This window comes from Vombatus ursinus, unplaced genomic scaffold, assembly GCF_900497805.2.
Source record: "Vombatus ursinus unplaced genomic scaffold, bare-nosed wombat genome assembly UNPS02014830.1, whole genome shotgun sequence".
NCBI lineage: Eukaryota > Metazoa > Chordata > Mammalia > Diprotodontia > Vombatidae > Vombatus > Vombatus ursinus.
Genome location: NW_020954608.1, coordinates 12,639,641 through 12,666,485, shown reverse-complemented (window position 1 = coordinate 12,666,485; position 26,845 = coordinate 12,639,641). Strand labels below are relative to the sequence as shown.

Here is a 26,845-nt window from a genome sequence, read left to right as displayed (position 1 = left end):
CATTGTGCTGAGCATCGCGATCATAGATTTAGAGTTAGGGGAAGGGGAGGAAACCTTAGAAGTCAGCTTAGAAACTCACACTTTTATTATGTAGATGAAGAAGCTAAAACCCAGAGAGGTAAAGTCACTACTTGCCCAAGGGCACGTAGTCACTGTAGCAAGCTACAAGGCCAAGGTTCAAACCCTAGTTATCTGACTTTTTCCATTCATTTATTATTTCCTCCGTGAAGTCTATTCATTCCTCTGAAGTGACCCGCAGTTCTCAAAGGCTAGGCCCGCAGAGTTCAAACTCTGACAGGTCCGAAAGAGTTGGAAAGTCTTCTGGTACAGGTCAGGCGATTTTATGTCTGTTGTGAGAAGACCAGCCTAATTTCAGAGAGGTTCCTCACAGGAAGTTTGACTAGCTGGTGATGCTTTTTATTTTCTTCCCTTTTGGATGCAGCAACCCACGAAGACTGTCTCCTGGGGCTAAAGAGGTGGCTTTCCTAACCATTAAGTATTTACTTAATTTTCGCCAGCCCCCTTTCAACTTTCATCTCGTCTCCTCCAGTCACTCTTTTCAGCAGCCACTTCTGCTAAACGAGCAGCTAGCAAGGGATCCCCATTCAGATTCCTCCGGCGTGGGGGTGGGGTGGGGGACACCGCTGGGGCAGGGTTCAATTTGGGGTCGCCCCCGCCCCTCCCTTCCTCACTTGTCGCTGACCCCTCCCCCATCACCTCCCCTGCAAAGATTGAGAAAGGTTGAAGCACTTTGCGGCGTCGCGGTGAAATGTTTCGGGAATAAGCCCGGCGTCGGGCCCAGAGCCCAGCACCAACTCTGGGAATCCCTGGGACGCTCCGAGCTCTCCAATGGGGGCTGTGCACTCTCTCCTCTCCTGCGCTTTCCTCTCCTTTCCTCAAAGCTGTCGCCCCAGCCCTGCCTCCCTTCCTACCCTGCTCCGGGAGCAGTTTCCCCTGCCCGCTTCTGTCTGCCACGTGAGGGGCGTCCCCGGGCCTGCCGCGAGCGCTGGGGGTTCGTTCCACCAGCAGCTCGCCCCGGCGCGCGCTTTCTCGTGCTGCCGCTCCGGCTCCGGCGTAACCCAAGTCCTGGCCCCGTAGCTTTCCTGGGCAACTCGAGCCTAGCGCCTTATTGCCCAGCAGCGGATTTGCCACCTCCTGCTGCAGCAGCTGCAGCAGCTGCAGCAACAGCAGCATCAGCTGCGGGAGCAATCGCCACGGGCAGCTGGAGTCAGAGAAAAGCGGAGTGGAGAAAATCGAGGTGGGGGTTGGGGGGGGGTTGGAGTGGTGGTGAGCTGGGCTGGAGAAGCAGGAGGACAGGAGGAAGATCAGGGCGAGCAAAAGGGGGGATGCTCAGCCCTCCCCCCTGTCTCCTTCCGGGAGGGAGGATGCAGACTCTGAAACTGGCGCTGCTCGGCTGAGGCTGGAGCATTGGAGGTACAGCGCTGCTCCGTGTGTGTATGTGTGTGTACGTGTGTGTGCGTGTGCCTCCTGTGCATAAAGAGGTGAGGGGAGGGGGAGGAAGAGGAGGAGGAGGAGGAAGAGGAGGTGGCGGTGGTGGTGGAGGAGGAGAATGCCAGGAGCAGCAGCAGCAGCAGCCGCCGCCGCCGCTATGCTCCCAGCTCAGGAGGCTGCTAAGCTCTATCACACCAACTATGTACGGAACTCCCGGGCCATTGGCGTGCTCTGGGCCATCTTCACCATCTGCTTTGCCATAGTCAACGTGGTGTGCTTCATCCAGCCCTACTGGATCGGGGACGGTGTGGACACTCCTCAAGCGGGCTATTTCGGGCTCTTCCACTACTGCATCGGGAACGGCTTCTCCAGGGAACTGACCTGCCGGGGCAGCTTTACAGACTTCTCCACCCTGCCCTCCAGCGCCTTCAAAGCTGCCTCCTTCTTCATCGGGCTCTCCATGATGCTCATCATCGCCTGCATCGTCTGCTTTACTCTCTTCTTCTTCTGCAACACGGCCACCGTCTACAAAATCTGTGCCTGGATGCAGCTCACCTCTGGTAAGTGCCCGCCCGCCCCCCTCTCTTCCAGGAGGGGAGGGTACTCGAGGTGTCCGGGGAGGGAAGTGGCAGAGCCCGGAAAGGGGCATTTCGTGAGAGGAGACGGTGAGGGGATGTTTCTCTTTAATGGAGAAACTTAATCGGACAAGGGTTGAGGAGAGAGGTGGATAAGGCCGGTACTCAGAAGTCATCCCCCCACCCCATCAGATGGCAAACCATCCCGCGGCATTTGGGTGCCTTTTAGAAGTCCAGGGGAAAGACACCTGAAGGGACCAGTAGCTGCAAGTCAGTTGCTGGGAAGAGTCGGTTTATAAAGGTGAAAGAAGAGTCACTGAAATCCTCAAATTGGAGGAATCTGAGGGTGTGAGGGGCAGGGGAATGAGGAAAGAGAATTTGAGGAGGCTGTCCTGGAGGTTTTGTTCCTGAGATTGTGTTTATCAGCCTACTTATTGGTGCCTTCCTGGACTATGGTTCTGTCATTGCTGGAGGGCGACTAGAGCCTCTGAGTGCTAGTGTTGGTTTGTGTCCATCTGCCCCAGGCTTGTTAAAAAAAAATCCTTGGTCTACCTTGAACACTTGAAAATTCTGTAGTGGGTTCAGTCTTTTAAATGACAACAAATGTAGAATTCCTTGGAGATTTCCCAATGTCAAGTTTGCAATTCTTGCCTTTTAGCTGTCAAAATATCTTTTCTCTCCCCCCCCCCCCCCCCACCAAGAGGGAGAAAGAGGTCTTGGGAGAAGATACAGGTTCACTTTCCTTCATAATTCCATCTTAGGAGTGCCTTTTGGGAGGTAGTAAGTGAAGAAAACTAATTTCATTTTCATTCCCTGGAAGATCTTTGCCTGCTTGGGTCAGCCTTTGGATAGGTGAATAAATAGACGTTTAAAAAAATGCAGTTCTGAGCATCAGAGTGACTTTTATCCCAGAAATTAAAAAAAAGTGATTTCTTAGCCATTTTGAAGAGTTTAGAAGTAAAACTCTGCTTCTCTCTTGTTCTTTCCCTTCCTTTTGACTGATATTAACCAACCTCTCTTGGAATCCCCCTTCTACTTTGACACCTTCTTTTCCAAATACTAACCTCCCCCCAAGTTCCTTGAACCACTCCTGTCAAGATACATAAGATAAAGTTGAGTCTGGTTCCAAAAAGGCTGGTTGAATGTCCAAATAATGAATGTATTTCAGATACTTAGGCTTTCTCATTTGTATTCCCTTTTATTTTTCAAAGGTGTTAGCTTCAAGATTTTGTAGTTTATCCTAAGAACCTGGCAGTGTGTTCTGGGGAGCAGGGCTTCAGACTCTGAATTTACAAGGCCAGTTGACATATGTACATCTGGGGGTCTTGTCAGTGTTTGATTTCCCTCCTATATCATCCTGTATATTACTTTTTTGATATGAGAATGGGGAATCTCCTTGAGACTAAAATTGTGTAAAAGTCATTTCTTTTTATAAAAAAGTGTCCCAGTTGACTGATGACACTATACACTCTAAATACCTGTATTGGAAGGGTACCAAGAAATGGTCATGAATATACTGATTTGGGAATTTTAAAATCTCTACAGGAGGATATTTGTCTTCCTCACAGAAAAAAAAAAGGTATTTTCTCTGCAGCTTCCTATGCCACTTTTTTTTTTCTGAACTGCTGTCAACTTTAATGGCAGTTTCAAAATGGTATAACTTTAAAATTTATGCCAAAAAATATTAGACCCTTTGAAATGAATGAGTATATTATAGAAACTCAGCTAGAGTTGTTCTTCATTCCTATCCCTGGTTTGACCCTGAAGAGAAAAAGGACATGCAGGATGCAGATGTTTGGGGAAAGACTTGACCCTGCACAGCTAATCTAATTTCTCTCAGTTAAATGACCTATTTAGGTTTGGTGGTTCAAATCAGATTCATCATTCAAACCACTGAAATTAACCTTGGATAAAGATATATTGACCATATGGTTATAAGGTTTTATACATTAAAACCAAGCCTTACTATGACACTAGAAAGAGAAGTCATTTTTGGAGAAAGTTCACAGAGCTTCAATTCTTAGCAAGCTGGGTTTGACTTTGAAATTTTTCCTTCTTGCTCAGGGTTTAATGTTTTGAAGTTGACTTTAGTATTTTATAAAGAATAACTATCAAACATAAGAGAAAATCCTTAAAATTTTAAAATTAGTACCCTTTTCTCTGAAAGAGGGAAGAAAGTATATTCTCAAGAATTTGACATAAATCTTTTTTTCAGATATTAGTTTGAAATCTCAGGGCATTTCTTGAACTGAAATGATAGGAGAAACATTTCCCTCACTTTTAGAGAAGTACATATCCATGCATGTGTTTCAAGCCTTTATTTGGAATTACTAATTTTATTTAACTTTTAAAAATTCTTAGATAAGACCAAAATTCTAGAGAAGAAAATAATTTCTTTTACTGATATGGCATATCACTGAAAGCACAATATTTGTTACAGAATCAAATCACATTAATACAGAATCAAATTAAATCAAAAGCAACAACATTCACTGTTTTGCTAATGAATGTGGTATAAAAGGTCCTTCTAAAGGATGGCCATGTTTGTTCCATTTTTATGAGTTTAATGATTTCAACAAGACATTTTACATTATATATTATGAACTTAATTGGAAACTGTAGAATGTTACCTTTTCACCTTTAATTGTCCTCTAGTACTTATAATCTAAATGTATCTAGGCTAATCTCCAATGTAATTTGCCAAATATGAAAGACCAGATTTAATTCACCATTCACACATAGAGAATGTTTAACCCTCCTGGAAGTCAAATGATCAGTTTATGTTTTTAGTTATCGGAGCTATTTCTGTTTTAGTGGCAACAAATCATAACATGTTCAGATCTAAAAATAAGTAACAATAAATATTGATGGTGAGGAAAAACATTTTTTTTTCAGTGCAAGTCCACTTCCAAGAATCCTTCTCTTTTTCTCCTCCTTCCCCTCATTTTGAATGCTGGTTCCAGACTAGTACACTTGATTTAAGATCATCATTGCCATTGTCCTCATTGTCATCATCATCACCATAATTATCATCTTCACACATTTATATAGCACTTAAAAATGTGCAAAGTGCTTTAGTCAGCAAGTCAAGTCAAAAAGCATTTATTAAGCACCTACTATTTTCCAGGCACAATGTTAAGCACTAGAGATATGAAGAAAGACAAAAACAGTTCTTGCCTTCAAGGAGCTCACAATATAGTGGAGGGACAACATGTAAACAACTATGTTCAAATAAGATTTATACAGGACAAGTTGGAGATTGATCCCAGAAGGAAGCCCTGCATTAAGGGGTACCAGTTAAGGCCTCTTACGGAAGAAGAGATTTTAGTTGAGGCTTGAAGGAAGCTGAGGAAGCCAGAAGATAGAGATGGTGAAAGAGAATTCAGGGTCCAGAGATGGAGTGTCTTGTGTGAGGAACAGTAAGGAGGCCAGTGTCACTGGATTGCATAGGAAGTAGAGTAGAGGGGAGTTAAGGTGTAAGAAGTTTGGAATATTAGGAAAGGGCCAGATTATAAAGATCTTTAAAAGTCGAACGGAGGATTTTGATCCTGGATGTAATGTGGAACTACTGGAGCTTATTGAGTAAAGGGGTGACGTGATCAGACTTGTATTTATGGAAAAACAGTTGGATAGCTGAGTTAAAGGATAGATTGAAGTGAGGAGTGTTGGGGCAGAGAAAGCATACAAACTGTTGCAATAGTTCAGGCATGTGGTAATAAAGGATTGCACCAAGGTCGTGGCATGGTGTGAGGACAGATACAAGAGATGTTGTGAAGAGCTACTTGACAGATGAAATTTGGGGAGGGATAGAGAATGAAGAGTCAAGGTTGACACTTAGGTTGCAAACCTGGTTAACTGGGAAGATGTTCATACACTTGACAGTGAAAATCGGAAAAGGTGAGGTTTGGGGAGGGGATAATTAGTTCAGTTATGAACATGTTGAGTTTAAGATGTCTATAGAACATCCTGTCCAAGATGTCCACTAGAAAGTTAGAGCTAAGAGCTTGGAGGTCAGCAGAGAGATTAGAGAAGAATAAATATATATTAGGATCATTTGTAGAGAATGCCAGTTGAACAGATGGAAGCTGATGAGATTACCAGGCTAATTAATACAGAAAGGGAAGAGAAGAGGTCCCAAGACTAGGCCTTGGAGGCACCAACAGTGTGCAAGCACAATCTGGGGAAAATTACAGCAGAGGAGATTGAACAATGTTCAGAGAGGTAAGAGGAGAACTAGGTGAGAGCAGTATCATGAAAATGTCGAAAGAAGAGGATATCAAGGAGAAGAGAGTGATTGATAGTGTCAAAGGCTGCACAAAGGTCAAGAAAGATGAAGACTGAGAAAAGATCATTAGATTTGGCAATTAAGAGATCCCTGGTAACTTTGCAGAGGGCAGTTTCAATTGAGATACTATCAGGAGCCAGACTCCAGAGAGTTCCAAGTAAAGTTAGAGAAAAGGAAGTAGAGGTACCAATTGTATACCTTTTTCTCAAGGAGTTTAGCCATGAAAGGGAGAAGACACTTTGGATGATAGTTAGTGGGGATGGAAAGATCAAATGAAATTTTTGAGAATGGGTGAGACATGAGTGTATTTGTGGGCAGCAGGGAACCAGTCAGTAGGCAGAGAGATATTCAAGATTAATGAGAGTGAGGATGATAGAGGGCGACATCTTCTGGAGAAGATAAAAAGGAAAGGGACCACTTCTGCATGAAGAAGCGTTTGCCTAAATAAGGAGAAGGGCCAACTTTTCATGTGAGACAAGGGTAAAAGAAAAGGAAAAGGGGGAGGGAAGCATCTGAATGATATAAAATAAGAAAGGGTAAAAAGGCAACCATGAGTGAATGGCTTCAATGTTTTCGGTGAAATGAGAGATGGGGTTCTCACCTTTACATACCTTGTATCACTTGGTCCTCACATAAATTCTATTAGTTAGATACTACTATTATTCCCATTTAACGGGTTAGGACTCTGAGGCCAAGAGGGATTAAGTGACTTTTCCAGGGTTGTTTTAGACAGGATTTGAATATGGATCTTCCTTGCTCCAGGTCTAGCTACACCCCAGGAGAGCTAAAGACCCCTTAATGATTATCTAATCAGTCCATTGCTTATTAACCTGGCATCTATAGCCCTTCAGAAGTCTGTGGGTAGATTTCAGGGGGGCTGTAAACTTGGATGAGAAAAATTACTTTTTTGTTTCCACCAACCCCTAATTGAAGTTTATCAACTCCATTTAGAAAAACATTATTCTGAGAAGGGTCCCTAGGTTTCAGCAGACTGCTAAAAGGAACCACGACTCAGAAGAAATTAAGAACTTCTCATCTTGTCCAATTCCTTCCTCCTATTTTACAAATGAGAAATTGAGAGATGAAGGTGTCCAAGTTCACTACAGAGTAAGTTGCAAACCTGGGATTCAAATCCAGAATCTCTGATTCAGTTCCTGTGATCTCTTTATTGTTTCACATAAGTAAATTGTTCAAGATCACTGAGGTAGAAAGGAGGAGAGTCAGGATTTAGTTCTAGATCCTTTGACTGAAATTCAGTGCTCTTTCCGCTGTGCCACACTTGCCTGAAAATATTTTTACTTGCTCCAAAAATATTTTTTTAGCATCCAAGCCATGTTTGTCTAGCACTGGAAACTATATATGAAAAGTATGTCATTTTAGATGCTGTTATGAGCTCCCTGACCTCCTCCTTCCTCAATTTTCTCCAAATAATTATCAGCCTTCCTAGTGTAGAAACAAGTCACTGTTCATTAACTCTTTCTTAAGCTGATATGGAAATTAGTTTGATTGAGAAAAATATTTAAAATTACATTTTGTTTTTTTCTTTTCCAATATCTAAAACTGTTTCAGTACAATATATAAAAACAACATGTAAAATTACATACACACACATTCAAAGAGAAAAAATGTCTATAAGCCAATCCACATAGGGAAAAATTTTGATTACTATTACAATCTGATCCATTCCCACCTTGGAGAAAAGATGAATCTTTAGTTAGCTTTGTAGATGAATAAACTGCATCTAATTTGGATAAGGATGGAAAGAGAATGTCGTACCTTTAGGAATTTTGATCCCTGCTTCTTTCCTCTTAGGGTATATATGAGAACAGTCAGATAGTTTTCTAAAGTTAGATTAAGTGTTTTTAGGCAGACAATAACTAAATCTTGTAATGCTTTACAGGCTGTAATAATGTCTTAAATTGGTTCTAGAGCCATATACGCAACCAGTATAAACTGAAGAGCAAATGTCATGCGACACATTCACCCTTTTGAATTTGGGCTGTTGCATTTTTCGCTAGCTGAAATCTCCAGATGGCTCTGAAGATTTTGCATAAGTCTGATGTAGATTACTAAATTGAGACCAAACATTGAGAGACAAATGAGAGCCAACATAGCCACAACCATGCCATTGCAAGCATCTGAAAAAAGTGCTAGTCAAAGAAGTAAACCTCTCTGGCAAAGATAGAAGAGCCAAGATTGCATTAATTTTTTCCTCACTCTTCCCTTGTCTAATGATATCAGGTTTTTTCTCAATGGCTATTGTGAGGAAGTTTGCTATAGTGGAAACCACACTGACAGTAGAATCAGAAGATGTGGGCTCGTTCAACTCTTCCTTCCCCCTACACCATTTTTGCTTTGCTCAGAATCAGATATCAAATATGAACTTGAAGCCAGTTCTTTTACTCAGAAGGAGGAGGCTGACCCAAGTTAGACTTTCTGTGTCCTTGTTTAGAGGACACTGAAGAGAGGAGAGGGAGTCCATTGTCCTATCTTTTCCATTCTACTCCATTCTAAACCTGCTTCCTTTTCACCAATCAAGTGGCCCCAGACTTTGGCTATCCTGCTTGTACATATCTCTAGGATTCAGAATTCAAATGAGCCTGGTTGGGATTTACCCCAGGAAAGGCTAAAAGGGACTGGAGACTCTCAGGTCTTACTGTTGTTGTTGTAAGCTGCTTCTGCTGACAACTGAAGAGAACACTAGGTCCAGGTAGGGGATTCTTTGCTCAGATGGAACTCATAACACCTTAAGGGGAGGAGCTGTGAAGAAAGCTGAGGGAGAAATTAGGCTCTACTGAAGCATTGTCATCCCTTTTCCAGGATGGAGAGCCAAAAGGCCCTGGGCAATGTGTACTAATAAGAGCTAATCATAATACCTCACTTTTACTTAGTGCTTTGATCTTTGCAAAGTGTTTTTTTTTCTACCCTGTTTATGCTAAAAATTTCATTGTGGGACAGTGTGTCCCACTTACTAGAAAATATAGGTCCCTTTAATATAAATTGAATTTTCAAGACGTGAAATAAATTTACAAGTTATTTTAAGTGAGTGATTTATAAACTTTTTTGCCTTTGAAAATGATACTAGTAATTTGTCAGTTGAAGAGGTGTTAAAAATATATTAATTTGTGTGTCAAAACAAACTATTTCATAATGCAGAGTAGTTTTTAAGTGAACATCTGTGAAAAAGAGACCATAAACACACATAGTAAGTGTTGTGTGTTAGTGTGTGTGTGGTGAGTTGTGCATTTAATAGATTTTGCCATAATAAAAATGCTAACAAGTTTCTTATATTGTCTTGTACTTTAAAAGAATTATGATAATAATTATTATTCAATAAAAAAGTTAACCAGAATGCTGTTTGGGAACATGAAAATAAAAGGTTTGTAATTACAGTTTTAACTTACTACAAAGATAAGACCTAATAAGTGATATTCCTGATACCCAATGTGTTACAATTTATATATGTGCCTTGGAAATATTTTTAAGTGAGGAAAATTTTAAATGAAAGGGGAAAAAACAATAGACCATATTCCCATAGTTGTAGCCTGTGGTATAGCTCACTTCTGTGTGTGGCAGAAAGAGATAAACCAGGGAGAGTGTAATGGAAGGTCACACTGGTGTGAAGTGAAAACAGTCTTCAGTAGAATTATAATTCAACGGGTTCAGTAGAATTGCAATAGGGATGGCTTCAAATGTGGAATATTCAGAAAATACTTGAACTTTGGGGTCAGCGAACAACTCTAATTAATTTGAATTCTTCCTTATCATGATGAATCAACTGGCATTTTTACTTAATGTGAAGAGGGACCGAGGAGCTGACCTCCACTGTTACTCAGTTATATCAAGAAGAACTTAATATTAGAAGAGAGAGGGAGAGGCTCATTTAACACAAATACAATGTTGATCTGAAAAATTATCAGAACATTGTAAAAGAAATATTACAACATCCCAAAGCCTTCTATACACACTCTAATCAGTATTGTCATTTAGTTCCCAAAGTCATACTTAGTTGAGTCAAAATTTCCCTAAGATTTGGAAACTTGGGATGGTAAGATGATGTGGTTCCATCATCCTTGCCATTGCAAAGTGCCTAGCACAAAGTAAGTGTGTAATAAATGCTTATTGGTTGATTACATTTGCTTAGTAATCTTGTTCCCTGTTTAAATACAACAGAATGAAATATCTTGTAAGAAAAAGGAAAATCCTTGTCCAGCTAGTGTAAATAGCAATAATATGTCGCCATTTTCAGCAAGGCAGAACTAAAGAAAACAATCCATTTTTTAATAGATAGATTTTGATGCTGACACAAAAGACTTCATTGTATATCTTTTATACATGGGATTCTCCCCTACTCTAATGAAACAAAATCCTATATAGAATAGTGACTATCTAGGTAATCTCCACAGGGAAAAGGGTACGATTTATAATCCTGATAAAGTTTTCTAGAATTACAGGATTATAGGAGGTCAGAACCAGAGGGGATCTTAGAAATCATTTGGCCCAACATCCTCTTTTTTTTGTTGTTTTTGTTTGTTTGTTTGTTTTTTTGGTGAGGCAATTGGGGTTAAGTGACTTGCCCAGGGTCACACAGCTGGTAAGTGTTATGTGTCCGAGGCTGGATTTGAACTCAGGTCCTCCTGACTCCAGGGCTGATGCTCTGTCCACTGCACCATCTAGCTGCCCCTTGACATCCTCATTTTTACAGATGAAGAAGCTAATGTTAAATGATTTGCCTAAGGTCATATAGCTAACTAGTGGCAGAGTTAGGGTTAGAATCCAGAACTCCAGTGGAGTGCTCTTTATACCATTATTGCCTGCTAATTGCAATCAGTTCTATGATTCTGAAATAGGTCATCAGAATAAAGGACTGTGCTAGGGAAAAAAGGAAGCAAGCATATTACAGCGTCTGAAAAAGAAGCTAGAATTCAGGAGCAGATTTTGAGCTAATAAAGAGAACTCTGAACATCTTACAAAGGCAGGAGAGCAATGAGCTTGGGGGCAGAGGATCTTGCTCTGGCGTCACCTAATTTTTCTGCCTTTCAGTCTCCTTATCTGTAAATTGGAGATAATAATACTTGTACTGCCTACGTCACAGGAGGATTGTGAAGAAAGTGTTTTGTGAAATCTTATGTGAGCCAGGAAAATACAATGACAGAAGAGAGAAACTTAGCAGTGACTAAGCTTTGGTAAAGAAAACTTGATTACATGAAACATGTTCATATATTATTATCACTTAAAACTTCAAGAGTCCTTTAAGAAGTGTACCAGGGGTGTGCTCCGACCATCCCTGAGTGTGCCCCATCGAAGGAAAAGAGCAAGACTAATTTAAGAATGGGACATTTGTAGCCCTATCTGACAGGGGACTCAGTATCTGAAAACTAGCCAAGTCAAAGTAAGATCTAGCTATGAAGAATGACAAGGTCACAGTAGAGCAATCCCCCAAAAGAAATAAAACAGAACTATCTTCTCTGCTAGAAACAGTGGCATAGAAAAGCCATGGAGAAAACTTAGGACTGAAACTCCTGTGCCGTTTGGTAACATCGTTTGCTAAGAGAAATGTATTGGCAGCATGACAAAGTAGATACCTGGGGTAGACATTATTGTGTGGGACAGTGTGCAAATCCCAATTACCAAGAAAAAGAAATTACAGTTGAATCCCCTAAAAGGGGGAACTATACTAGATTTTAAGACCTGTGTATTTAAAGAGTTATTATCCATCTTCTCTTATGACAGATTTTGAAACAAGCTGGCCTAAGGGGAAAAAAAAAGATAGCTACATCAACCAGGAAACAAAATAGTTCTTTGTTTTTATCCTTGGAAATTTAGGCTCAGATTTGAAGATTTTGTTGATTTTTATAATGGACGGGAGTATCTCCCATTAAGGATCTCTTTAATTCGAGCATATCATATGATACTGTAGGTTGTGTTTATCTATAAATTGGTTTGATTTCATTCACTTAAAACTCTGTTGAATGGGTGGAGGCAGCTAGGTGGCGCAGTGGAAAGAGCTCCCGTGTTGTAGTCAGGAAGACCTGAGTTCAAATCTGGCCTCAGACACATGACACTTACTAGCTGTGTGACCTTGGGCAAGTCACTTAACCCCAATTGCCTCACAAAAAAAGGCAAAAAAAAATCCTGTTGAATGAAGACAAGACTTTATTTAGTGTGTGATGCTAAAGAATGGTCAAACTGAATTTTTACTTTATAATCACTTATGTGGATCTTCCTTTCCTATGCATTTGAGACATTTTTCTGTGGAGTACTCCAAGATATTCTCAGGTGTGTTGAGTCAGTGTTTGGTTATTTTATTTGGTAGGACAACCAGAATGTAACGATCATTGATGTTATAATAGATAATTTATCAGTAGTTGAACCAATCAATCCCTTGTTTAGAATAAATTCACTTAACCCTTGGCTGGAACTAATTCTAAATAGAATCATAGGATTTTAGAGCTCAAAGGAACTTTAGATGGTCCATCTCCTCCCCCATTATCCCTTGTTCTTCTGACTCCCATTATGACCATATTTAGCTACATTTTTTTTTATGGGCAGTTAGATGGTACAGTGGATAGAGTGCTGGGCCTGGAGTCAGGGAGGCCTGAGTTTAAATCTGGCCTCAGACATTTACTGACTGTGTGACCCTGGGCAAGTCCCTTAAAACCTATTTATCTGTTTTCTCATCTGTAAAATGAGCTGGAGAAGAAAATGGCAAACCACTCCAGTATTTTTGCCAGGAAAACCCCAAATAGGGTTACAAAGAGTTGTACACGAATGAAACAACTGAACAGCAGCATTGTGTGTGTGTGTGTGTGTGTGTGTGTGTGTGTCCCTCACATGCATCTACAATTTTCCATAATAAATCAGAATAGTCTGTGTCTGTCAAGGTAACAGAATGGCCTGGATATTTACCAGATTGCTGTCATAGGATTTTTAAAGGTAGGAGAGCAGATATTTCTTTGTTTCCCTTACTCTCTTCTTTCAGGGACAGAGTTATGCATGAGGGTACTTTTCACTTCCAGCCTTCACCCCTCTCTTCTTCTTGGTTATATCTAGAATCATAGGCTAAGAGGGACCACAGAGATAATTGAATCTGATAATCGAATCTATTGATGAGAAAGCGGAGGCCAGAGAGATTAAAGTGATTTGTGCAAAACCACACGACTAGGATGACCAATCACACCTCCTGATTCCCGATCTAGTGTTCTTTCTATTACCTTAAGTTGTTCTCATTATTTGTCTCAAGACTGTGAACTCTTAGAGGTCTAGGATTGTCATCGTACTTTGGCTTATATACTATCTCCTCCATACCATTTAACACATAGGTATCTAAGTGTTCAATGAACACATTTAATTGATGATGTAATGGTGGTGGTAACAGTGGTAATGGTGATAAAGAAGTAACACATCTCAATAAGTGACATATCCCATAATTGTAAACTATAGACAAGTACTCTACTGTGACGTACCATACCATCAATTACCCTTACCTCCTAGTTCATCAGCCTCGTAGAATCATAGATCTAAAGCTAGAAAGGACCTTAGAAGTCAATTCCAACACCTTCATTTTATAGACTGAGGTCCAGAGAGTTTCCCCAAGTCACATGGATAGTAAGTTCCTGATTCCAAGACCAGTGCTGCATTCACCGTGCTGTTTAGTTGCCTTCTAAATCACATGACCTCTCATCTTCACTCCATGAGTCATATGAAGGGATGACCTTTGATCTGACCATAAAGGTCAGATTAATTGTTCCACCTCTACAATCAAAAACTCTGAAAGTCTTCTCTTCAATCACAACCTTTTTTCCTTGAATAATCCTATTTTTGTCTCATATCTCCTATAACTATTCTTCATTCTCACTATGACCTTCAGTCTATTCTCCCCTCCTTGTTTTGCTAGTCTGTCTGGTCACCCCTGTTCTGGTCTCCTTTTCTTTCCTTCACAGTTTCTTAATCCTATAGTTGACTAGTTCATCCATACTCTCTTTTTTTTTTTTAGGATAGGCAATGGGGTTAAGTGACCTGCCCAGGGTCACACAGCTAGTTAAGTGTTGTGTCTGAGGCCAGATTTGAACTCAGGTCCTCCTGAATCCAGGGCTGGTGCTCTATCCACCGTGCCACCTAGCTTCCCCTCATCCATACTGTTTTTGTGAAATACCATTTGCTCCCTTGTCATTTCTCATCCACAACTTAACCCCCACTATCTGTCTTCTCCGTTTCCACTCATGTGCTGCTAAATGCTGCTAGAGAAAGTTACACAGTAAAGTTAGGCTTATTGCAAATTCAGGTTATCTAAAACCAACTAGACCCTCACTGCTGTACCATAATTCTTTTATTGTTCCTTTATGGACCATCACCTCCTTACAGTATTCCAAAGCTCCTTTTCCTCTATACTTCCTACATTACCTCTTCCTTACCCACTTTCAGCAGAGGACCTTTTCTCTTAATATACTGAGACTATCCATTGTGAGCTCTCTTTTCTCCCTCAATCCACATTTTAAAACCCTCCATTCTGTCTTCATTTGATCCAGTCTCTAATGGAGAGATAGGTCTTCTCTTTACCTGTCTACTTTTGCTTTTAATTTCATTTCCTTGTGTTATCTCGGGGAGCATCATGTCTTGATCGTTTCTTTCTTTCTCTCATTTATAAGCTTTATTTATTGCCTGATTTCTTCCCTGCCACCTACAAACCTCCTTATAGCTCTTTCATCCACAAAATAATTTGAGCCTTTCCTTCTCTCAGGGCATTACCTATTATCTCTATCTCTTCTCTTTTTCATAATAAAACTCCTAGAAATGGTTATCTATACACATTATTTTGATTTTCTCACTGCCCACATTTTTTTCAGTCCCTTACAATTTGGTTTCCAAATTGACTGTAATTGCTCTCTCCAAGGAGTTATCTGTTCCTGATAACTCCTTGGAGAGAATAACTGATCTCTTCCCAGACTTTTTCCTTCTTGACTTTGCGGAAGCTTTTGAAAAGCATTGTGGACCCCCTCCTGAACATTCTCCTTTCTTAGCTCCTGGGACATTTCCTCTTTTGGTTATTTTATAACCTCTTTGATTGTTCTTAGTCTCCTTTGCTAGATCATGATCCTCTTCTCACCTAATGTTTGTATGTCCACCAAGGTTTAATTCTAGACTCTTCTCTTTTGGCTCTCCAACCTCTCTCTAAGTGTTCTAATCAGCTCCTAAGAGTACAGTTACTCTCTCTATGAAGATGGCTCATGAATTTATTATATATTCAGACCTAATCTGTCTTCTGATCTTTGTTTTCATAGAATGATGATAATACCAAAGTATTTATTTATATTTATATTATTTAAGGGTCTAAAAGTGCTTTATATATGCTATCCCATTTTATCAACTAGATATATCCAGCAGTATGTCCTGAAGGCATCTCAAACTTAACATTTCTAAGCCTAAATGCATTATATTTCCCTTCAAATGATCCCTCCTATAAACTTTCCCTATTTTTGTTGATGGGACCACAATTCCTCCAATCATCAAAGTTCCCAACCTTGGAATCATCATTAACTTTTCCCTCTCTTTAAATAGCTATATCCAATTAGTTCCCAAGTCTAGTTGATCCTACTTTCACAATATTTTTTGCATGTGTCCTCTTCGCTCCATTCACTCAACCTCTACCCTGGTTCAGGCTCATGTTACCTCTTGCCTAGACTATTGTATAGACCTGTAATTGGTCTTCCTGATTCAAATCTTTTTTATTTCAAATTCATCCTCATATTGCTGCTAACTTGGTCTTGATGAAACATAGATCTGACAATGTCATCCCCTTCTTCAAAAAAATTTTTTTGTATTGTCTATACAAAAAAAACCCCCAAATTCCCAACATTCCCTTCTCAGTCTGGTGCCCATATACCTTTCTGATCTTATTTCATATTAATCCCTTTCATGTACTCACCATGGTGACATGTCCTTTAGGACATTTTAAGCTTGCCTGTTAACTGTTCCCCATACTTGATATCTCACCTCCAAGCTTTGGGTCTTTGTATAAGTCATTACCTATGTGTGCCATGCACTTCCTCCTCACCTCTACCTCAAAAAATTGCTAGCTTCCTTCAGAGTGCAGCTCAGGTGTCCCTTTGTGCATGAAGCCTTTCCTATTCTTCCAGTTATTAACACTTTCTCTCTCTTGTATCATAGGATAATAGACTTAGAGCTGGAAGGGACATTATAGGCTGCAAAATACAACACCCTCATTTTACAGATTAGGAATAAGTCTTTGAGAGGTTAAGTGATATTTCATGGTCATACAGGTAGTAAGAAGCAGAGCAGACATTAACACCCAGGTCTTTAATATAATTCACACTGTACTATATTGTCTGGAAATTGCTTTGTATATGCTTTGTTTTTAATCTCTTCTCTATATACAGAGGCGTGTGTGTATATAATGCATATTGGATATGTAATATATCTATATACTTTCCCCAGTAGAATTTAAGTTCCTTGAAGTCAGAAACTATTTCACTTATTTCTTTTTATTCTCAGCACCCAGCACAATGCCTGGCAATAAAGCAGTTGCTGTGCAAATTGTTGAATTGAATTTCTGTAGCCTTTTTTGTACTGGGCTTAGCAAAACACCAGACAGTTAGGTGGCTCAATGCACATAGCGCTGGGCTCAGGAAGACCTGAGTTCAAATCTGACCTCAAACACTTCTTATCTGTGTGAACCTGGGTAAGTCACTTAACCTCTATTTGCCTTAACCCACTGGAAAAGGAAATGGCAAACCTTCCCAGTATCTTTGCCAAGACAACCCTATGGACAATATGGTCTATGTGGTCATGAAGAGTTGGACAGTACTGAATAACAACAGGCGAAACATCATGTTCAATTAGATACTTGATGCATCCCTTTTTTTTTTGGTGAGGCAATTAAGGTTAAGTGACTTGCCCAAAGTCACACAGCTAAAAAGTATCAAGTGTCTGAGGCTAGATTTGAACTCAGGTCCTCCTAACTCCAAGGCCAGAGCTCTATCCACTGTGCTACCTAGCTGCTCCTTGATGCATATTTTTTAAATGATTATGTGACCCAGCCTTCTTTTCATAAAGAAATTATTAGGTATGATTTCTTTGAACTTTGGAAAGAATTATGAGAATTATTTCATAAATTTAACTGAATAACAATGAAAAAAAGTAACCAGATTTTGAAAACTGCCTGAAAACCTTCATGGTGGTATCACCTTATAAGCACTTAGGAGCTCCTATCAATTTCCCTAAATGATAGGGGAATATAATCAGACAGCATTCAGATTGTTTCTTTTTATCTTCTTATAAAAAGACAGATTGAAAATTTTCAATCTCTAATAACAATATCATGGTGCAGGAACAAATTAGAAGTCGCAATTTTTCTTCTGTATTTAAATATAGCTATCAAATTCTGAAGATTAGATTCCTAAATGTTACAGCGATGACTCTTCAGTCACTTTGGTGTAGCTCCACTAAGAAAACTAAGGGGATTAGTTCTAAGTCATCCACATACTTAGCAAAGCAGGCAAAAAGAAGAACAGTTATGTGTGAATCTCCTTGCCCTGTTAGAGGAACAGCTCTGGGGGGAACCCTGATCTATAAGTCTGTGCCTCCTCAACTTTTCTATTTTATAGGTCCTGGCCCCAGAGTAATTTTCCCCTTTATCTATTTTTTTGGGTAAAACAGGTTGTGAAGGAGGAAGTATAGAGGAGAGAAGGGTAAATGAGAAAGGAATCTTAATTAAAATATGAACAGGGAGGAAGAAGGGCCACCCCACTATAAAGAAATGACTCTAGGGCATTGAACCCTTCTGTCACCAGCAACTCCTGAGCAATAACCACCTTTTATCTTTTCTAAGAAGCTTTTTTAGGTACCTTCCGTGGCCTCTATCCTAGACTTGTGAATCCTCCTGAGCTTGCTTATTCTCCTGCTTCTTCTTCTGACTATCTCTTGGTTTAAGCTTCTTTTCCTATTGGCTTCTTTCAGTGACCATCTTTCAGTGACCAAAATTAGGATTTTCTGGTGGTTACTGTTTTACCTTTACCTTGTAAGATAAAACTCAAGAAATCTCCCTTTATGTCAGGTATGAACCTAACAGCATCTATATAATCTTCTGATAGACTTCAAATAGTTGATTTATAAATTTGATCAATTATAACATTAAAGCATTTAAAAAAAAAGCAATCAGATATAGATAAGCTGATGGACCACAATGCCCTGCAATTAGATGGCACAGTGGATAGAGTGCTGGACTTAGACTAAGGTAATCCTGAGCTTTAGATATTTTCTAGTGGCATGATCCTAAGAAAAAATCTCATAACCACTCTTAGCCTCTGTTTCCTCATCTGTAAATTGAGGTCAATAATAGCTCCTACCTCACGGAGTTGTAATGAGGCTAAAATGAGACAACATACACAAAGTACTTTGCAAACCTTAAAAACACTGTGTAAAATCTAGCTATCATTACCACACTCCTTACCTTGCCTTCAGACAGATTATCTCAGTACACGCATTTTGAGGGGTAGTTATCATTTATTTGGTCCTCAGAACAGTCTGTGTCTCTCTTTACTATTTTATGTAAGAGATTATTCTTCTTCATAATTTGATTTTATCAGTTTTCCTCAGCACATTTTATTTTCCTGCCCCTCCCTTCAGCAACCAAATTGTTCACATATGAAAGGGGGCGGTAGATTATATCACATAATCTTGAAATCTCATTCTCAGGGAAATTTTCCCACAAACATTCAGAATAGAAATCTAGGTCCCTAAACCCCATCTCTTTTTCTTATTCACAGGTCTTAGTTCCTTATCTTGGTTTCAATTGCTTGCAAAAGAAAGGTTATTCATTGCCTTTTCACTTGAGCCCTTGTTCAAGCAAATATTATTTATTTCAGTAATTGGGTAGAGGTTGAAGTCATACCAATCTTTAAGTATTTATTTGAAAGGTTGTTCCATAGGAGAGAGGTTAGGCTTGTTCTTCTCGGTCCCCAAAGTGAATAACAAGGAGTTAAAGATAGAAGTCATAAAGAATTATATTTTGGCTTGATACAAGCAAAACCATTAGAGGTAGCCAGAAATGTAATGGCCTCCCTCTGGTATGGTAGATTCCCCCTCACCAGAGGTCTTCAAACAGGGGATAAATGATCATTTCTTGGGTATATTAAATAAAAGATTCTTTTTTTTTCAGCTATGGGTTGGGACTAGATAGCTTCTAAAGTCTGTTCCAATTCTGAGATTCTGTGATTGAGCACCTATGTATACTCCAGCAAACATTTCTTCACTAGAAGCCTCTCTAAAAGGAATTAATCTGCTTGTTTGTTTTTTTTTTCTTAAAGACATGAGGCCCAAGCTGCACTCCACTGCTATTCCACCTCTTTAGAAAGAGTGAGCAGTTGAAAGGCAAGAAGTTCCCCCCAAGGAATTGGCTTACAAAAGCACATGGTCTCTTGCTTAGTGCCAGATCTTTTTTCATCTCATATTCTGAAAAACATTTCTCCTCACTTGCCTCTCTGGTCCTCTGGTCCCAATGTATAGCAAAGAGTTCTGTGCTCAAATAGAGTAAATAGTAAATCTGAAATAGTACAAATTTTGTGGTTCAATATAGCATACTAGTATTGCTGTGGGATCTTTCAATATTGTGTTGACCGAATTTAATATGTTTTTAGGCTGAAGAACAAAGACACAAAGTTGTGGAAGGGTGCAGTCAATGTGTGTTCATTTAAAAAGTGCTATTCTCTTCCTTTGTGTACCATTACAGAATTGATTTTAAAAATGGGACTTAAAAACTCCAACAACAACAAAATAAACAGTTGTTGTAGGCATTCCCTAAATACTTTAGTTTTAATCATGACAGATTTATTCAGAAAGTAGCATGATTCCCAGATTCATTTCAACAAACATTTAGCAACCATTTTTTTCACTTTGTAAATAGTATTTTATTTTTTCCAATTACATGTAAAGATAGCTTTCAACATTCATTTTTAATAAAATTTTGAGTGCCAATTTTTTTTCTCCCTCCCTCCCTTCTATCCCCTCTCCCCAAGATGGCAAGCAATCTGATATAGGTTATACATGTATAATCATGTAAACATATTTCCACATTAGTCATGTTGTGAAAGAAGAAACAGAACAAAAAGGAAAAGCCACAAAACCAAAAAAAAGTGTAAGTAGTGTGCTTCAATCTGCATTTCAGACTCCATAGTTTTTTCTCTGGATGTGGAGACCATTTTCTATCATGAATCCTTTGGAAATGTCATGGATCATTGTATTGCTGAGAGCTAAGTCTATCAGAGTTGATCATTGCACAATATTGCTGTTACTGTGTACAATGTTCTCCTGGTTTTGCTCACTTCACTTGGCATCAGTTAATGTAAGTCTTTCCACGTTTTTCTGAAATCCACCTACTCATTATTTCTTATTGCACAATAGTATTCCATTACATTCATATACCACAACTTGTTCAGCTATTCCCAATTGATGGGCATTCCCTCAATTTCCAACTCTTTTCCACCACAAAAAGAGCTTCTAAAAATATTTTTGTACATGTAGGTCCTTTTCCCCTTTTTATGATTTCTTTGGGATGCAAACCTAGTAGTGGTATTACTGTATCAATCATTGCTAATGAGCAATCCCTAGCCTAGTCTCATGGTGACATATGCAATCTATTTGGAATTTATTTGCAAAATTTGCTAAAGAATCTAGTTTTCATGTTTAATGAAAAAAAAATCCCCCAAACCTATATAAGGAGGATAACAAGTTTTGTTATAGGAGTAGTCTTTCCTATCCTTGGTAGTTTTTATGTTCTCTCTCTCTCTCTCTCTCTCTCTCTCTCTCTTTGCAGAAAGGCAAAAATGTTTTCTAGCAAACTTTCCATGAGAATAAAGTTATTTTTCCAATCTTTAGGAACTGTTTTTTACCTTCATATTCCCAAGACTTAGCCCAGTAGCTGGCACATAGTAGGTGCTTAAGAAATGTTTATTGACTGACTGGTCATTGATTATACATACCTTCATTCAGAGAGCCATCTTACTAATATTTGCCATTGATCAAAATTAAGACAGGGCCAAAGAACATGGACGCATTGCTGTAAATACACCACAAATGGAAAAATAACTTAGATGTACTGACATTGGGTTAGTATCTTAATCATCCAAGAACATCATATTCAGTTCAGACTGGTGAATAGAAATCTCTAGTCTTTGTATATAAATAACAGCTGGGGTTACAGTGAAATTACAGTTGTATAATCATTTCTCATACTGTCGACTTCTTTGGGGCAATTGTGTCTGAACATTTATTTTCATCTCAGGATAGGAAATAATTTCAAATAAGTAAGGGGAAAGATGAAAAATCAATGGTGATACTATCTGAGGGGGGATTTGGATAAATATTGATGTCCTGTAATCTCAACCCTTCCTAAGTCACCTCAGTTGGTTTTTACTTCTATTTCCTTGCTTTTAAACCAAAAAGGAAAGTGCCTATGTTGTGTGTGGTTTTATGCCATTGGGTGAAATTTTGAGTGCCTGAAATGATGGGGGAATTTCCCTTGAATGGAGATGAAAGAAGGAGTGTTTTGTTTTGTTTTGGATGGGGAAGCTAGGGGTTGATGCTCTCTACATTTTCTCCTTAAACACTATGTTTCTATTAATAAACATTTAATTGACTTCTCACTTAGAATCTTGATATTGTCTCTATAAATGGACTATCAGTGTTACTCTAGAAAAATAATAGCTACTAACTGCAGAATCTAGCATAATGAAAATTTCTGAATTTTCTTCTAAAAGGCTGATTGAACCCAGAAAAAAGAATCATGATAAGGATACATCTTCTTATTGAGTTAATGAGGCCTAAGATACTGTATGATTCTGTCTGATTTAAGCTCCATTGGAAAAAACAGAATCTATTTTTGAATCCAAGTATCAAAATGATAAATATGAACCAAACTTGATTATGCATTAACATAATGTGTATATAGGAATGTGAAATGACACATTCTAAATGGCTTACCTTGACAGGCTGGGCAAAAGAATTAGTCAGAAAAAAATATGTGTGTTTTTAAAGAAGTTTGATGGTGTAGGTGCTATCCTCTGTGGTTTTATCTTTAAAACAATAAAGTAAAACATTAGGGAACGAAAAAAGCACTAGTCATCTGACAGTATAAACAATTTGAAAGTAAATGATTTGTCAGGAAAAAAAAGTCTCTCAGTTCTTAGGCTGCAAGGTAGCTTAATCATCTGATTTCAGAGTCATGCAAGGTGGGAAGAAATAGAGGACAAATGAGGAAGACACACCAAGCTGTACAGTTCAAGTAGCTAAACAGATGGGACTGACATGTGACAAAAACAGCAGTGATCTTGTGCATTTCCCATCACCACTGCTCCATTTACAGACTTTTAGATAATGGGAACAAGACAGGTATTGTTAAATCAGAGCTTCATACATGGCAGAAAAGCCAGACTGTTTAGGAGAGTCAAATAATCTCTTCAGCAAATGTGACTTGATGTTCAAATTCCAATTTTTGATGGGGAGAGTGAAAAGCAGAGAGAGATAGAGAAAAAGACACAGACAGACCGATAGAAAATCAATGCTGAGAAGCAGAATAAAATGCCGTATTGGTATGAAAAGAATGTTTTATTTGGAAGTACAGAGAAAGATAATAGAAAATAATGAAAAATTAATTTGAACATTCTTCGAAACAGAGTAGCATCAATTTTCTTCTTCCTAGGGCAACAATAAAATTTTGTCATGAGAAATGTCTTATAACCAATTCTCTCCCTCGTCTTATAAAAAAGATATTTTCCCCCATTTTATTTTGCTATGGTTATAAAAGCAAGCTCTCAGAAAAGAAAATATTGTCTAGGATTAGTCAAATTATTTTAAGCAGATATTTGCTACTGGGGAAAGGGGTTTTAGGAGATAAATTACCTTACAATCTCAAACAAACAAGAAAGCCCTTGCATGGTATTGCTATTGTACAGTGTTTCTTTGGGGAGATGTTCTTTGTCTTTGAGTTTCTAATGACTTTATGATGTCAGGCTGCTATGGTAACTGCTATTTTACTAAAGAGTAACGTTGATAGTCAACTAAAATCCCGAACTTATTGATGTGATATTCCTGATTTCCCTGTTTCTTGTGTTAATGTGTTTTCTGAGCTGTTCTGGCAATTAGAGCTGATGCCTGTATTACATTTTCTTATGTCTTTCATTTCTCAGATATCTTGTAGCTGTGATGTCAATCTGGACAAGGTTTAATTGTTCTGGAAAAAAAGTCACATTCTTTTTCCTACATGACAGTCTAACACATACTCCTTAAATTCTCTCTTTTTCTTTCATCAAAAAAGAAATTACTCAAGATTGGCTTCAGAAGGAAGATGATGAAGCAAATTTCCCATATTTCCATAGAGAAGTGGTAGACTTTGGATATGGATTGCTACATATACTGTTGACTGATGAAGTTTGTTTTGCTTAAATGTTTCTTGTTTCAAGGGAAGCAGGGTCATTAGAAAGTAGATGTTGGTGTTAAAAAAAAACCTCTCAAAGTAAAAATAAAATAGTTTTAAAAACTGGTTATTAAATTTAAAATTTTTATGACTGCCCTTTGTGACATTAGCCTAAAGACAAGAGGTAGGACACAATATAACCTAAAATCATAATAGCTCATAGCTGATACGCATTAGGGTTTTAGAGAACAATCATGGCTTCAAAAAACAAATACTGATGAAACATACCTCTCACCTTTTGGTAAAGAGGTGATGGACCAGAGATGCAGAATGAAATACATATTCTCAGATACTACTAATGTTGATTTGTCACAAGAGAAATCTTCTATGGAGTGAAAGTCATGGTAGGCCAGTGGGTAATGAAAGATATAAAAAAACCAGCATCAATAAAACATTTTAAAAATACTCAGAAGAAAACAAAAAAGTGCAGTAGGGGATACAAACAGTTTTATTACCTAGTTTTATTATATATAATATGCATGTATATGTACATACACACATACATATATACATTTCTGAAAAAAATGCTTGTGTGTAAGAGAAGTCCACAGTTTCTTGTACTGTCCTCTTTGAAGTTCTCTGAATATTCAAATATTTTTGTTTAATTATTATTTTAAAATTTACAATAAAAATTGAAAAAATTGTTGCTAACATCATCTTATTTGATTCTCACAACACACTTGTGAAGTAGGTAGCTCAAGTATCATATAGCATATCCTCTTTATAGATGAAGAAATCACATCTCAGAGTAATTGAATGACTTACCCAGTGTCCTACAAAAAGTGAGTGATGGTCAAGAATTTAATCTAGGTCTTCTGTTTTTTAATCTGGTATTCTTTCCAAAATAACATGCTTCTTCAAATGACTGAGGCTTTTCCATGGTGGTGATTCCTCCATAAATATCAGAATTTTATGATCCTATTTAAAGTTTCTTTACCTTTGGTCAAATATGGCTGAGGCTGATTCTATCACTTCCCCAACCCTCTTAACTAGGAGGTATATATAACATTAGGACTTGAGCTACCTCAGTTTTATGCTTGTTGACATTCATTCAAATTTAAGCCAAAAAGATGAATTTAGGAGGAGAAAGACTAAGCCTTCTCTTTATGACAACTCTACCTTTGTAAAGGTTGCAAGGTTATAATTGTTTGAGTTCTTGTCAAGCAAATTTGTTAAGAGGTCCGTTGTGAGCTAGAAATTACTGTGGTATATAACCTAACTGAAAAGGATTGGAAAAGTAGCATTTTTTTTTGCTATAGCAAATGAAGATGAAAATTAACCTAATGAAATATAATTTTCATTGTACTTGCAGATTTTGAAGCCAGTTCTTGTGGATTTAATGTTTAATCTTTGGTTGTTAATACAAACTATCATAGAAAACATATTCCTAAGTATTTGAGCCTATTTAACTTTTGTAAGATGACAAATCCCATGACATCCTGTAGGGATAATTTCAGCCTTTCATTTGCCCAGTATAATCAGGCAAAGTTTCGTTCTTGTGACAATGTGAGGGCATCCTATTAGTTATTTTCCTTCTTGACAACTTAAACTTTGTCTTGTTGGTCTTTTCTCTCTCAAATTCCAAATACTTGGACCAAGGCAATATTATTCTTACGTCACTAATTCCTTTCTCTCCCACACTCCTTTTCTGCTTCATCACTTCTCTCCTTCACCTACCAAGATTTAAATTTCTGGTCCCTACACTCAAAGAGTTCAATACTTCCCTAATGCTTCCATTCTACTGTTCCTAAGATTTTGTGCCTACTCTGTTTACTCTTTTCACTTTGAGTAAACAGAGCTCTTCCTACTTTCCTTCATCTGCCACTTTTGCCCTGGAGTTTGGTTAATGGTAGCTAATGTGCCATTCGCTTCTTGTTTAGTAAGCTGCCTCTTAGTAACTTAGTAACTTCTGGAGATCTGGGCTCACTAGAGGTCATTTTTGATGCTTTACAAATGTTCAAAAGATGTGAGCCTAACTGATCACGTGTTTACAACCTGTGGTAGAGGTGCCTAGCTAGATAATGCAGTTCAGTTCAACAAGTAATTATTATGTGCAAGCTACTATGCTACATGATTGGGGAACCAAAGGTGAGAAAAACAAAAGAAAACAAGCAGCTTACATTCTACTGGGAAGAGTCAACAAGTGCACAGATAAGTAGGTATAGGAAATATACTTTGTAAATCCAAAGCAATCTGGGAGATGGGGAACACTAATAACTTAGTGGGAGTTAAGGTAATGGTTGGTTTATCTAGGACTCTACTTGTCTTATCTCATGTACTTACAGCAAAACTAAGGCAGATACTATTCTTAACCTCATTTTACAGATGAGGAAACTGAAGCTGAGAGAGGTTAAGTGACTTGTCTAGACTCATACTGGAAGCATTTGAGGCGAGTCAAGCCTGTTTGGAGGCTTGGCTTGGCTAAATCCATGGTGGGAAAATCTCAGTGGTTTTATTTTGGGGTAGAGAACATCTACCCCCTCCCTGATCACAAGCAGAGGTATGCCCGGACATGTGTATTTGTAGGCATGATAGCACAGGTTGATCATATCTACTGTATGTACTCTTAGACATTCTTCCTATCATAGCTGTCATATAGGAGTAACCCCTTCTCCCCAGCTCAAGTGTTTTTCTGCAGGTATTTTCAAAATGGTAAAAGAAAGCTTTGGGGCTGGCAGTTGTGAGTAAACTATTTGTGACTCCAACCAAATTTGGTATGAGCCTGATTTCAGCTCTTTCCTCAAAGCTACACAAAGAGAGACTTGGCTTCATTCTTTAGGCCTGGGTGGCACAGTGAGGATCAGAAGGACAGAAACTTGATGCATGGGTAGGGCTGCCCCACTTTAAAATGTGCTGTCATGTTTACAAGGTATTTGTGAACAAACACATTAAATGAATACAAATGATTAAAAGATTATCGTCCATTACAGAAAGAAGTAGGAGATATTTCCCCACTGCCAGAACTTTCAGACACTGTATAATATCAGTAATGAAAAGGAGTAAATTAGGGTGCATAGGGATGTAGCAGTAGGAATGTCAGACAAG

The 26,845-nt window shown here is 38.5% G+C and overlaps 1 protein-coding gene across 1 annotated transcript in view; it reads left to right on the top strand.

The window, feature by feature from the left end:
* Positions 1-1,570: 1,570 nt before the first annotated feature.
* LHFPL3 (LHFPL tetraspan subfamily member 3) overlaps positions 1,571-26,845 on the top strand; it is a 475,954-nt gene continuing 450,679 nt past the window's right edge. The window contains exon 1 of the mRNA XM_027838886.1: positions 1,571-2,012. Coding sequence (XP_027694687.1) covers positions 1,571-2,012 — 442 coding nt within the window. The remainder of the gene's footprint in view (positions 2,013-26,845) is intronic.